This window comes from Triticum aestivum, chromosome 5A, assembly GCF_018294505.1.
Source record: "Triticum aestivum cultivar Chinese Spring chromosome 5A, IWGSC CS RefSeq v2.1, whole genome shotgun sequence".
Taxonomy (NCBI): domain Eukaryota; kingdom Viridiplantae; phylum Streptophyta; class Magnoliopsida; order Poales; family Poaceae; genus Triticum; species Triticum aestivum.
Genome location: NC_057806.1, coordinates 265,374,151 through 265,385,966, shown reverse-complemented (window position 1 = coordinate 265,385,966; position 11,816 = coordinate 265,374,151). Strand labels below are relative to the sequence as shown.

Below are 11,816 nucleotides of genomic sequence, written 5' to 3'. Positions count from 1 at the left end.
TAAGCCATCTCGCATTGCCATAGCTTCGATGGTCACCACATCTGCTGCATACTGTATGAATTTACATTGTGCCGCCAGAAATCGGCCTCTATCATCCCGAATAACAGCAGCAGTCGCACCTGAGCCTTCCTCTGCATGAAATGATGCATCGACATCGAGTTTGATAAATCTTGGGTCTGGCTTCGTCCATTTATGTATAATGTTCCTCGTCTTGCGACTAACTGAATTGACATGATTCCCAACTAGTCCAAGAACTGAACTAGTCCATCGAGAAGATGGTGGGCAAGAGTCATGGTGAGTATGTTGTCGACGTAATCACCAGATATACCAACAGCCAGTAGCAATAATCTCCTTGCAATTTATTCTGGGCATGATTTGGAATGGCGCGTCGTATTCTACCAGCAGAAACTCCAGTATGGCTGAACCTGACCAATCAACTTGCACATCATGATTGATCCGGTTAGTTAGGCCCAGTCCAGACCATAAATTCCTTGCTAAGACGCATTGGAATTACGATTATAACCTTGAAACAATATTAGTGTCAAAACTGGACAGAATTACTAGTCTAGTTAAAACAAATTTTTTTTTGGTTTTCCTGTTCGTGTTTTGCCTTCGGCAAATCAGGACTGTTGATGTGTCTTGCATCTTATCAAACGGCTGCTTCGAGGTCCTGGCCGTGGTAGTGCAGCCGAACGGGCGGCGCAGGAGGCCACGAAACTACGAATGCCTTCCGGGGTAGCGAACCCGCCGCATGTCTCTCCGCCTCCTCCTCCCACCTCGCGGCAGCCTACGCCTCCTTTCCCCTCTCCATCGCCACCAGACCCCAAGGCCTCCGCCCTTTCGAACGACTGCCACCGGCGTCCCACAGAGGGCCTCTAGTTTCTTCAGTATCCCTATCCGCGCCTTCACCAGTATCTCCGGCATGGCTGCTGGGACGCAGCAGCAGACCGTGGAGGTTAGGGAGAGCGTGGAGCTGACGGAGGAGGAGGAGCGGATCTTCGCTAGGCTGCTGGACGTCGTCCGCCACTTCGGACTCGGCACCCAGCTCCGCGTCGCCGGGGGATGGGTCCGGGACAAGGTGAGCTTAATTGAAAAGCCTAATGAGTTTAATATGTAGGGTTTATGGCGTGGCTTCTTGTCGCTCGCACGATATGTTGGGAAATCTTCAATATTCATGTCGCATTGTTTTCCTGCGTATCAGAATTTGTTTGTGAAGAGATTGTTGAATGATGTAGATTAGGGCAACTCTACGGCTCTACCCCATCCCCATATCTTAATTCCCCATCCGTTAATTTCCCTTTTTAGGGAATTAAACATTTGGTCAATTAACCCATCCCAAAACTTAATCCCCTTCCCCCCTACACACATTTTTTTGTCAATTTATCCAAACGTTTGTGCAAACAATCCAAATAAATGCACCGCATTTCTATACAAACATAAAAAAATTCAAACAGACCACATCATAATTCTACTACGAGCATAAATAAACTTCATCTGATCCAACAAACAACTAAAACGTTGCCATAATTTGTGCCAAAGGGAATAGTTCAATCCAAAAAACCACCAAACACATGGTGGATCAAAAGTAATCATAGCTCATAAGGGGCTCATGCACTTGCGCCAGCCCGCCGGCACCACCATTGTTGCCGCCTCCACCATTGCTGCCACCACCACCAAATGACTTAGCCAAGATGTCCCCACGAGTTAACTCCCAGTATTATCTCGTCCTGTCGCCCATCTTGCTTGGATCCATGAACATTATAGCAAGCTCCTCGACCACCCTCTTGTTCTTGTCTTCCTCGGCCTCCAATGCTAGCCTTGCTCCTCACTCTTCATCTTCTTCTTTTTTTCCCTCGACCTCCGGTGCAAGCCTTTGCTCCTCAGTTTCAAGCCTTTTTCCCCTCCGATCGAGCCTTTCTCTCCTCAGCCACCGCCTTTGCCTTCCACCTCCCCTCCTCCATCATCTTTATCTCGTAGAAACAACTTATCTTCTCCTCCTTCCTTTCAGCCGCCAATGCCCTCTTCACCTCTACCATCGCCATGAGCTCTTGTATGCTCCAACAACTCCATTCTTCTTTGTGGTTTTTGCTTTTTTTTTTGTCCATCCGAACGACCACTAGGGGTGGATGGCTTCCCTTGCCGCCGGCGTTTCAGAGCTTGCGGCTCGGAATTGGCTGCTGGCGGTGGGTCTTCGGCGCCGGCGAGGGTGCGACTGGGATGGGGACCGGGGATGACCGATGTCGGTGTTGGGCAGGAAGGAGGTGGTCGAGTGGGAAGACTGCGGCTGCTCCCTATTTTTCTTGAGACTTGCCCATCCAAGAGCAAATATGAGCTAGTGGGAGGAAAATTTGGGGGGGGGTGAAGCTAAATATGGGCAATTAAACTAGGATAACTGACTGTTTTCTCATAAAGAGTAGAGAAGTGCAGAAGCGGCATGTTCATTTTGGATTGTTATATTAGGCTGTGCTATTTGAATGTTGCATTTTGTATTAAACAATTGCATGATGCTTGCTATGAGCTGACTAGAAATCACTGGAGATTCTGGAGGACTAGGATCATACCATGAACTTCCATCTTTTTGCAAGAAAGAAAGAATTAACACTGCTTATATTTTATGGAATGATGGTTTGGTAGTGTTGGGACTTAACTGTTGCTTTGGCATATTCTTGGCAGCTATTGGGGAAAGGCTCTGCTGACATTGACATTGCACTTGATAATATGACGGGCCAAAATTTCTGTGAGAGAGTAAATGAGTACTCAAAATTCATGGGTGAAGAGCAGAAAGGAATCGGCGTTATCCAGTGGTATGAATTTTTATTACTATAATTCTGACACTCCCAATATTATTTCAGGAGCTTTTTGTTTGCTGATATCCATTTTTACTAAGTAGGTTGATTTTGTATTCCCGTGTTGTATTCTGATTGCCCTTCGTGTGCTTGGGTGACTCTGGCCACTCATGAGAATTCTTTTTCGAACCGGGTTACTCCCCTAGCCCTCTTAGTTGTGGCAGGGCTGCATGTGCGCTCACCTGTGTGTGTGCTTGTGGCATGGGCTGGGGTGTGTGTGCTTGGGGGGGGGGGGGGGGGGGGTGGTATATTTTTGACCTTTATGCTTTTATACAATATAATTTTCTTTGAGGTCAATTGCGTATGCATGGGAACAAGGAAATCGTCACAGTTTAATGCAAACAGAGTACTCTGTATATGTTCCTTGCATTTTATCATGTAACTGCGGCCGTTTATACCTTCTTTTTTGGCAGCAACCCTGATCAATCCAAGCACCTGGAAACTGCAAGAATGCTTATATATGGCATATGGATTGATTTTGTCAACTTGAGGTCCGAAAAGTACGCTGAAAACAGTCGTATTCCTACTGTGGTATGCACATGCATTTAGCATTACTTTTTGTACTCATTTTGTTGAGCTTATGCACAAACATTATCTCTTTGCATGTCTTGATCTTTTTCAAAGTCTTTTACTTTGCCGTGTGTATTTTCGACGTGGCAAACTACTAAAATATATGTTGATTCACTTGTAATTTGATACACTTATGTTTGGTGGCTCAGTATTTGCAACTTCTTTGTTTCTTATTCATCTCTTTACTTTTGATAATCTGTCGCAAGGCACAAGCAATTTACAGCTATCCCATGCTTTGTAATGTGCAGGAGATTGGAACAGCCAAAGAAGATGCACTCCGCAGGGACCTAACAATCAATAGGTAATGCCATGTGATTTATTTTCAAAATGAATTTGGTATTCTGTAATGTCATACTTTCATTGCTACAATGTTGATTTCAAGGTTTAACTTAGTTCCCTATTTAGTCTTTCTAAAATCCAAACTTCAACAGCTTATTCTTCAATATCAACACTAAATCAGTGGAAGATTTAACTGGAAGAGGTTAGTTTCTTTGCTATTACTAGTTTCTAAACCCATGTCATTATTTTGTAAATTCTCGCTGTTATGTACTCATGGTGATCCCATACTATGTGAAGGTCTTGAAGATCTGAAAAAGGGCCTCATTGATACTCCTTTACCTGCCAAGTCAACTTTCCTGGATGACCCCCTCAGGGTTCTTAGAGCAATTCGGTTTGGTATGTCCTGTGATCAATCTCAAATAGTTCGGGTGATCTTTTTCTAATTTTATTATGAGTACTAATACTTTCTATAATTTTATGATTTTAGAGGTGTTCATGATAAGTTTGACTTGCTAATAGCATCTTAACTTCAAGCCATTTCTACTTAGGTAATCTTAGCTGAAAACATTATAAAGTGTTTCTCTCTCTGATAAGTTGAAATCTTGCCCACTTGCTTGCTAGTGCAAATGCCTGCTATGGCGTATAATTAAAGGGTGTGACAGTGACTTGGATTAGTATTATTTTCTTTGCATATGCTAATATTCATCTCTGGCAGCTGCTAGATTCAGCTTTACATTAGCTGAAGATTTGAAAGAAGCGGCTTCTGATGAAAAGGTGAAGTCTGAACTTGGTAGCAAGATTAGCAGAGAACGAATTGGTCATGAGGTCTGATTTCTACACTAACTGTCAATCGATGCTTCCTTGCTTCTTCCTGCTTTTTTGTATAAGTAACGGAATTTCGCCATTGTGTATTGAGTGACGCCAAGCAAATCCCCAGGTCACTAATATTGTAGTTTGCATATTGTGCAGGTAGACCTCATGATGTCAGACAAACACCCTGTCAATGCACTGTGCCATATCCGTGATTTGGGATTGTTTTATGTTGTTTTTGCTTTTCCTGAGAAACTAGAGCCTCCAGCTCTTGACAAACATGATTGGTATGTATCTGTTCTAGTATGCTAGTATGTATGTTTGGACTACATGCAATATGGAAGTACCCAACTATAACTATATGTCACACAGTTACATTTCAGATTTTTTGACTTGGTAGACTTTTACAAATTAGTATGCACTTGTCTATTTGTTTCCAATAGCTCATATTTTCTGTTGGTTCAGGCTTTGTGTTTCACATCTTGAAGCAGCATGGAATCTTGCACATTCTATTGGCCGTTCTGTGTTCAGTGGTGGTTCTGATTCCAAGTCACAGGTCTGCGGAGTTTTGATCATATATCTTGTTAAATAACACCCCCAAAATCATGTTTCTTGCATGGCATGTTATTTTAAGCTGTTTCCTGTGTTGACATTGAAATGCATATGACCGAAAGTAAAACTTAAGTAACCTTGAAATAATTTATAACGAACCAACATTATTCTGATTCTTCTCTGTAACAGTTTTGAATTCTTAAGGCATTTATAGAATGTTTTTGAACCTGATCGAACCATGACCGCTGGGAGTACAAAATATTGCTCTAAATCATTCAAGTATCTCTCTATAGATTCGTTGCAGTCTTATAGTTGATTTTGTATAGCACTGTAATTCAGAAAATCTATTATAGAAGTTTCTCACTAGTATAGTACTGTATCTAGAATTACTATGGTAGGCAACTTTACTACAAGTTATGTGCAATGGCTACCAAGAAACACATACTTGGCTTTTATGGATGCTATTTTGTTTTCCTAACTCTTAAGATTTACTATGATTTTTAGGATGAACAGCAAAGGCTTTGCCTGTATAGCGCGCTATTTACTCCAGTTCGAAATATGTTCTACATGGACAAAAAATCAAAGAAGGTAACATCCAACTCAGGCATCCTCCAGATTTGTCTAAATCCAAACATTTAACTATTTAGAAGGGCAAAACTCTGTATACGCTTGATGTTCTTTGGTTGACTAAGTCATCGACTTTTCTGCAATGGTGTAAGCGAACAAACTCATAACTAGACTGATCGGAGAGAGCAGGCTTGGGCCATCATGACCATATTCCGTTTTTCCTACACTAAACATAGGAATAAAATCATCTAACTCATGCATTATCTTTTTTCCTAATACAAACAGTATGTACATAAGCAGGTCAAATATTCTATTATAGTCTACCCTGCGGACACTCTTCAATGCTCTGCAAGTGTCTACCTGGGTACGCTTGCTTGTTTCATAGAAATAGATATTTTTCCGGACAGGTTAAGCTTCATCTGAAGCTGAACATGAGGTGCTAATCTTTGCCTGATAGTCTAGCTTAACTTTTGGTTAGACGGCGGGTTCTTTGCAAGGTATAAAATGGTTTATGTTATTTAGAAAGAAACTCTTGGAGGTTGGTAAATTTGTTAACAAACTAAACAGCTTGATAATCATCACATTCATTTGCCCTCTACTGTTTTATGGAAGTACTATAACAGGTCTGTTGTGTCATCTGCAGGTTCCAGTTGTTAGCTATATTATTCGGTACTCTCTAAAGCTGAAAGCTAGTGATGCTGACACGGTACACTTTATTGAGCAGGCCTAATCTCGAAAGCAATTGTTTATGCTTGCATGTGTTGTGTAATTTAATTAAAAAAAACTTTTCATTATCTGTTCTGTGTTGAAAGATTGTGAACATACATGTTGCGAGTGAAAAGTTTGCTGAATTAATTCTTCTCCTGGAGTCAAATGAGAATCTGGAAACTGTGAAAGAGAAGCTGGATGATGAATATCTAGAGATACCAACAGACTTAGTGAAACGTGTTTTTGCAGGTTAGTGCTGGCCATCCTTATTTTTAAATTTGGAATGTCCTTCATATTGGTCAGTTCCTTAAAATTTGAAGTTTCTGATGGTCTTGTTATGGGCATTCTAGGCACATGATATCTTTTGATTTAACTTGTTAGGGTATTGGATCAATTTGTTTGCAGTATTCTTATTTCCTTGTGTTACTGGATAAAATTTCTGACAGTTTGAGCATTTCAGGACTTATACTTCGTGAAATAAAAGGTTTTTGGCGTGTGGCACTGTTTATCTCAACTCTTGTCTATCCAGAAGTGGGCAATGCCAGCGATTCCCTCGGCAAGCAGGATGAACTAGATAAAATGAAAGAGAGATACATCAGTGTGGAGCGATCAATAACTGAACTTGGTAAAGAACTTACCTAATGATATTTTTAGTTTCCTATCATGATAGTTGATGTGTTCCTCACATAACTACCTCCTGATTTATACCTTGTTGTTCCACTTGACCAGATCTTGATGGCGTATGGAAAATGAAGCCGTTGCTTGATGGAAAGGCCATTATGGGGGTCATGCAGGTCAAGTCCGGAGGTCCCTTGATTGGAAAATGGGTATGTATGAACCCCCTGTAAACCAACTGATCATACTATTCCAGTTCCTGTGCATTCTTACTTAACACAAAGATGTGCACTTTCTCCCAGCAACAACGGCTAGTCAAGTGGCAGCTTGCGCATCCTCAGGGAACTATGGAGGAGTGCATGGAGTGGATGAAGCAGTCGGAACAGCAGTCAAAACGCCAGAAAATAGAATGCAGCACTTGAGCATCATTGACTGACATTTTGATTTTGAGCTTAGGCAGTCCTTAGAACTCAGTGATAGGTCACAAACTTCACATGGTCTCTGTCCGTGGGTCTCTGTCCGTTGATCTTGATTGCTTTGCCACCATGGCTACTTTTGCGTTCCTGGTTTCCTTCCATTGGAGATGGATGGGACGTTACTCTCTGACATGTACTCCCTCCGTGCCAAAATAAGTGTCAACTTTGTAATAACTTTAGTATAAATTTGTACTAAGGTTGAGACACTTATTTTGGGACGGAGGAAGTAGTAAAATAGTTTTTCTCCACCTGAGTCTATTTGAGCCTTGTATTGAATATGTTTCTCCAACAAAAAAGTATGGATTTTTTTACTTCGAAAAAGGCAATGCGAGAACATCATGATGTAATGGGTATCTTGTATATCTAAATGGTTGATGATGTAACAAGTGTCATATATACCTAAATAGTCAGATCACGCTAACTCTAATTCTCCCAATATGTCAACTCATTATACCATCATGCATAGAAAGATAACCACGTTTGACATGCACCATGCGTTTGGGGCGGGAGTTGGGCCTGGCTAGCCCAACCGAGCCTGTTCGAAGGAAAATAGGTAAAAAGTCAACATCTGCATTGTTTGGTTGCCCGTATTTAGGTCTCTCGCATTAGGGGAGCAATTTTGACATGTTGTTTGGTTGCCTGCACGGGATATGATTAAGATTAACAGCTATCCATAACACACACGTTGTGGCGGCTGTAGTGAACGATGGCGAGGATACAAGCAACTAGTTTGCCGCATCGTCGTCGGACTCGGCGCTGAGGCCACCGTCCACTACCGGAGGTCGACAAGCAAGCATCCCGCCCTGGCGAGCAGTATAAGAGCATCTCCAACCGTTCACCATCCCAGGAGCTAGAAAAAAGTGCCGCTTGGGGGCGAAACGACGATATTTTCAGCATGGGGGCGATCGGCTTCCTAGCTGCCGCCCCCAGGTCGGCCCTAGACGCTCTTTAAAAAAGAATTAAAAACATAATTGGGCAAATTTCGGCAAACACGACATACATTCGGCGATATTTAGGCGGTTCACAATTTTTTTACACATAGAAACATAATAATAAATCTACTAAAAAGAAGAAAAAATACGGCCACGCCTACACGCTGAAGAACTCGCTGAACACACCGAAGTCGCTGCCATCGTCGTCCTCCTCCTTCACGTGGCCGTCCCTGCTGAACCCCTGCCCGGGGTCCCCTAACGGACTGGTTTGGCCAGCGGCGACACCTCATCGCCGCTGTCGTCGACAACGAAGCCAAATACAAACCTCTCGTGTATGGGTTGTGAATGGCAATTTCTCTGGGAATTCGTCGACTGATGGTCTATGGCGACTCGGATCTAGTGGTCAACCAAGTCATGAAAGAGTGGGGGTATCTGCGGTCCAGCAATGACTGGCTACTATAACATCGTCAGAAAACTGGAGAAGCACTTTGAAGGGCTGGAACTACGTCATGTGCCGCGCCTCGAGAACCAAGCAGCTGATGATTTGGCCAAGATGGGTTCAACCAGGAAGACAGTACCCAAGAATGTGTTCCTGGAATACCTGCATTCGCCCACAATCAAGGAAGATCATTTTGTGGAAGAGCCCCCACAACCAGTCGGTCCTTCCAATCCGACTAAAGTAGACATCCCTGCGGTAATTGACCTGGTCCAAGAGATTCTTGTTATCACTCCTGAGTGGACTGAACCATACCTAGCATACCTGCTCCGGCAGGAGCTCCCAGAAGATGAAGATGAAGCTCGTTAGATTGTCTGTCAATCTAAGGCCTTCATCGTCATGGGAGATCAGTTGTAGAAGAAGAGCACAACCGGAGTCACTCAGCGATGCGTATCACCAGAGGAAGGGCAACAAATTCTTCAAGAGATTCACTCGGGAACATGTGGACACCATGCATCCTCTCAGACCTTGGTTGCCAAAGCATTCAGACCCGGGTTCTATTGGCCCCGAGCCAATGAGGCTACCCAAGATATAGTGGATCAATGCGTTAGGTGCTAGTTTTACGCAAATTAGTTGCACAAGCCGGCGTCCGCTCTGAAGACAATTCCCCTCACTTGGCCGTTCGCCATCTGGGGACTCGACATGGTTGGCCCTCTTCGGACTAGAGCGAGTGGTTTCACACACCTGTTGGTGGTAGTGGACAAGTTCACCAAGTGGATTGAGGCCAGGCCAATAAAGAAGCTGGACTCGGCCACTGCCATTTAGTTCATCAAAGAGATAATCTTCATATTCAGAGTCCATCATAGCATCATCACCGACAAAGGGTCTAACTTCGACTCGGATGAATTCCGTGAGTTTTGCTACACCCAAGGTACTCGGTTTGATTATGCCTTTGTGGTGCACCAACAGTCGAATGGGTAAGCCGAGCGAGCGAATGGGCTCATCCTCCAAGGATTGAAACCTCGCCTCATGCACGACCTAACTCATGCGACAGGGGCCTGGGTGGCCGAGCTACCGTCAGTCCTCTGGGCCTATGGATGACTGCTACTTCTTGAGCTTGTGTTGGTTTTTCCCTTGAAGAGGAAAGGGTGATGCAGCAAAGTAGAGATAAGTATTTCCCTCAGTTTGAGAACCAAGGTATCAATCCAGTAGGAGACAACGCACAAATCACTGAATACCTGCACAAACAATCAAACAACTTGCACCCAATGCGACAAAGGGGTTTTCATTCCCTTCATGGTTACTCGCAAAGGTGAGAACTGATAGAGATAGATAAACAATAAAGTAAATATTTTTGGTATTTTAGGTTTATAGATCGGAAAGTAAAAGATTGCAAAAATAGTAAATCAAAAACTAATATTGTAGATCGGAAACTTATATGATGGAAAATAGAAACTTATATGATGGAAAATAGACCTGGGGGCCATAGGTTTCACTAGAGGCTTCTCTCATGATAGAAAATAATACGGTGGGTGAACAAATTACTACCGAGCAATTGATAGAAAAGCGCAAAGTTACGATGATATCTAAGGCAATGATCATGAATATAGGCATCACATCCGTGTCAAGTAGACCGAAACGATTCTGCATCTACTACTATTACTCCACACAACGACCGACTCCTGCCTCCATCTAGAGTATTAAGTTCATGAAGAACAGAGTAACGCATTAAGTAAGATGACATGATGTAGAGGAATTAACGCAAGCAATATGACAAAAACCCCATCTTTTTATCCTCGATGGCAACAATACAATACGTGCCTTGCTGCCCCTACTATCACTGGCAACGGACACTTCAAGATTGAACCCAAAGCTAAGCACTTCTCCCATTGCAAGAAAAACCAATCTAGTTGGCCAAACCAAATGGATAGTTCGAAGAGAATTACAAAGATATCAAATCATGCATAAAAGAATTCAGAGAAGATTCAAATAATATTCATAGATAAGTTGATCATAAATCCACAATCCATCGGATCTCGGCAAACACACCGCAAAAAAGTATTACATCGAATAGATCTCCAAGAACATCGAGGAGAACATGGTATTGAGAATCAAAGAGAGAGAAGAAGCCATCTAGCTACTAGCTGTGGACCCGAAGGTCTGAGGTAAACTACTGACGCTTCATCGGAAGGGCAACAAAGTTGATGTAGAAGCCCTCCATGATCAAATCCCCATCCGACAGGGTGCCGGAAAAGGTCCCTAGATGGGATCTCACAGGTACAGAAGGTTGCAGCAGTGGAAAAGTGTTTTCATGGATGCCTCTAGTGGTTTGGGGATATTTGGGAATATATAGGCGAAAGAATTAGGTCAGGAGGTGCACGGGGGGGGGGGGGGGGGCACAAGCGTAGGGGGCACGCCCTACCCCCCCTAGGCGTGCCCTCCGTCCTTGTGGCCACCTCGTGGCTCCTCCGACTTCATCTCCAAGTCTCCTGGTTTGCTTCTAGTCCAAGAAAAATCATCGCGAAGGTTTCATTCTGTTTGGACTCCGTTTGGTATTCCTTTTCCGCGAAACTCAAAAACAAGGAAAAAACATGAACTGGCACTAGGCTCTGTGTTAATAGGTTAGTCCCAAAAATAATATAAAATAGCATATTAATGCATATAAAACATACAAAATAGATAACATAATAGCATGGAACAATAAAAAATTATAGATACATTGGAGACGTATCAAGCATCCCCAAGCTTAATTCCTACTCGTCCTCGAGTAGGTAAATGATAAAAACAAATTTTTTGATGTGGAATGCTACCTAACATATTTATCCGTGTAATTTTCTTTATTGTGGCATGAATGTTCAGATCCGTAAGATTCAAAACAAAAGTTTAATATTGACATAAAAACAACAATACTTCAATCATACTAACAAGGCAATTATGTCTTCTCATAATAACATGGCCAAAGAAAGCTTATCCCTACAAAATCATATAGTTGGCTATGCTCCATCTTCATCACACAAAATATTCA

At 42.7% G+C, this 11,816-nt stretch overlaps 1 protein-coding gene across 1 annotated transcript; it reads left to right on the top strand.

Annotated features, from left to right (window-relative positions):
- Positions 1 to 682: 682 nt before the first annotated feature.
- On the top strand, positions 683 to 7,833 carry LOC123102929 (CCA tRNA nucleotidyltransferase, mitochondrial). Its single transcript, XM_044524411.1, has 15 exons — positions 683 to 1,078; positions 2,674 to 2,804; positions 3,260 to 3,377; positions 3,665 to 3,717; positions 3,848 to 3,897; positions 3,993 to 4,091; positions 4,411 to 4,520; positions 4,665 to 4,792; positions 4,971 to 5,061; positions 5,562 to 5,645; positions 6,268 to 6,330; positions 6,437 to 6,581; positions 6,793 to 6,957; positions 7,062 to 7,159; positions 7,250 to 7,833. The coding sequence occupies exons 1-15, from the start codon at positions 752 to 754 to the stop codon at positions 7,367 to 7,369; spliced, it is 1,782 nt and encodes a 593-aa protein (XP_044380346.1). The 5' UTR covers positions 683 to 751; the 3' UTR covers positions 7,370 to 7,833.
- The last annotated feature ends 3,983 nt before the right edge of the window (positions 7,834 to 11,816 follow it).

Bases quoted from the DNA above. Each gene is read 5' to 3' on its own strand.
- LOC123102929 (XM_044524411.1), top strand. From the start codon at position 752: ATGTCTCTCCGCCTCCTCCTCCCACCTCGCGGCAGCCTACGCCTCCTT. The intron at 3,378-3,664 runs GTATGCACATGC...TGTAATGTGCAG, and splicing joins ACAGTCGTATTCCTACTGTG to GAGATTGGAACAGCCAAAGA. The intron at 3,718-3,847 runs GTAATGCCATGT...AAACTTCAACAG, and splicing joins AGGGACCTAACAATCAATAG to CTTATTCTTCAATATCAACA.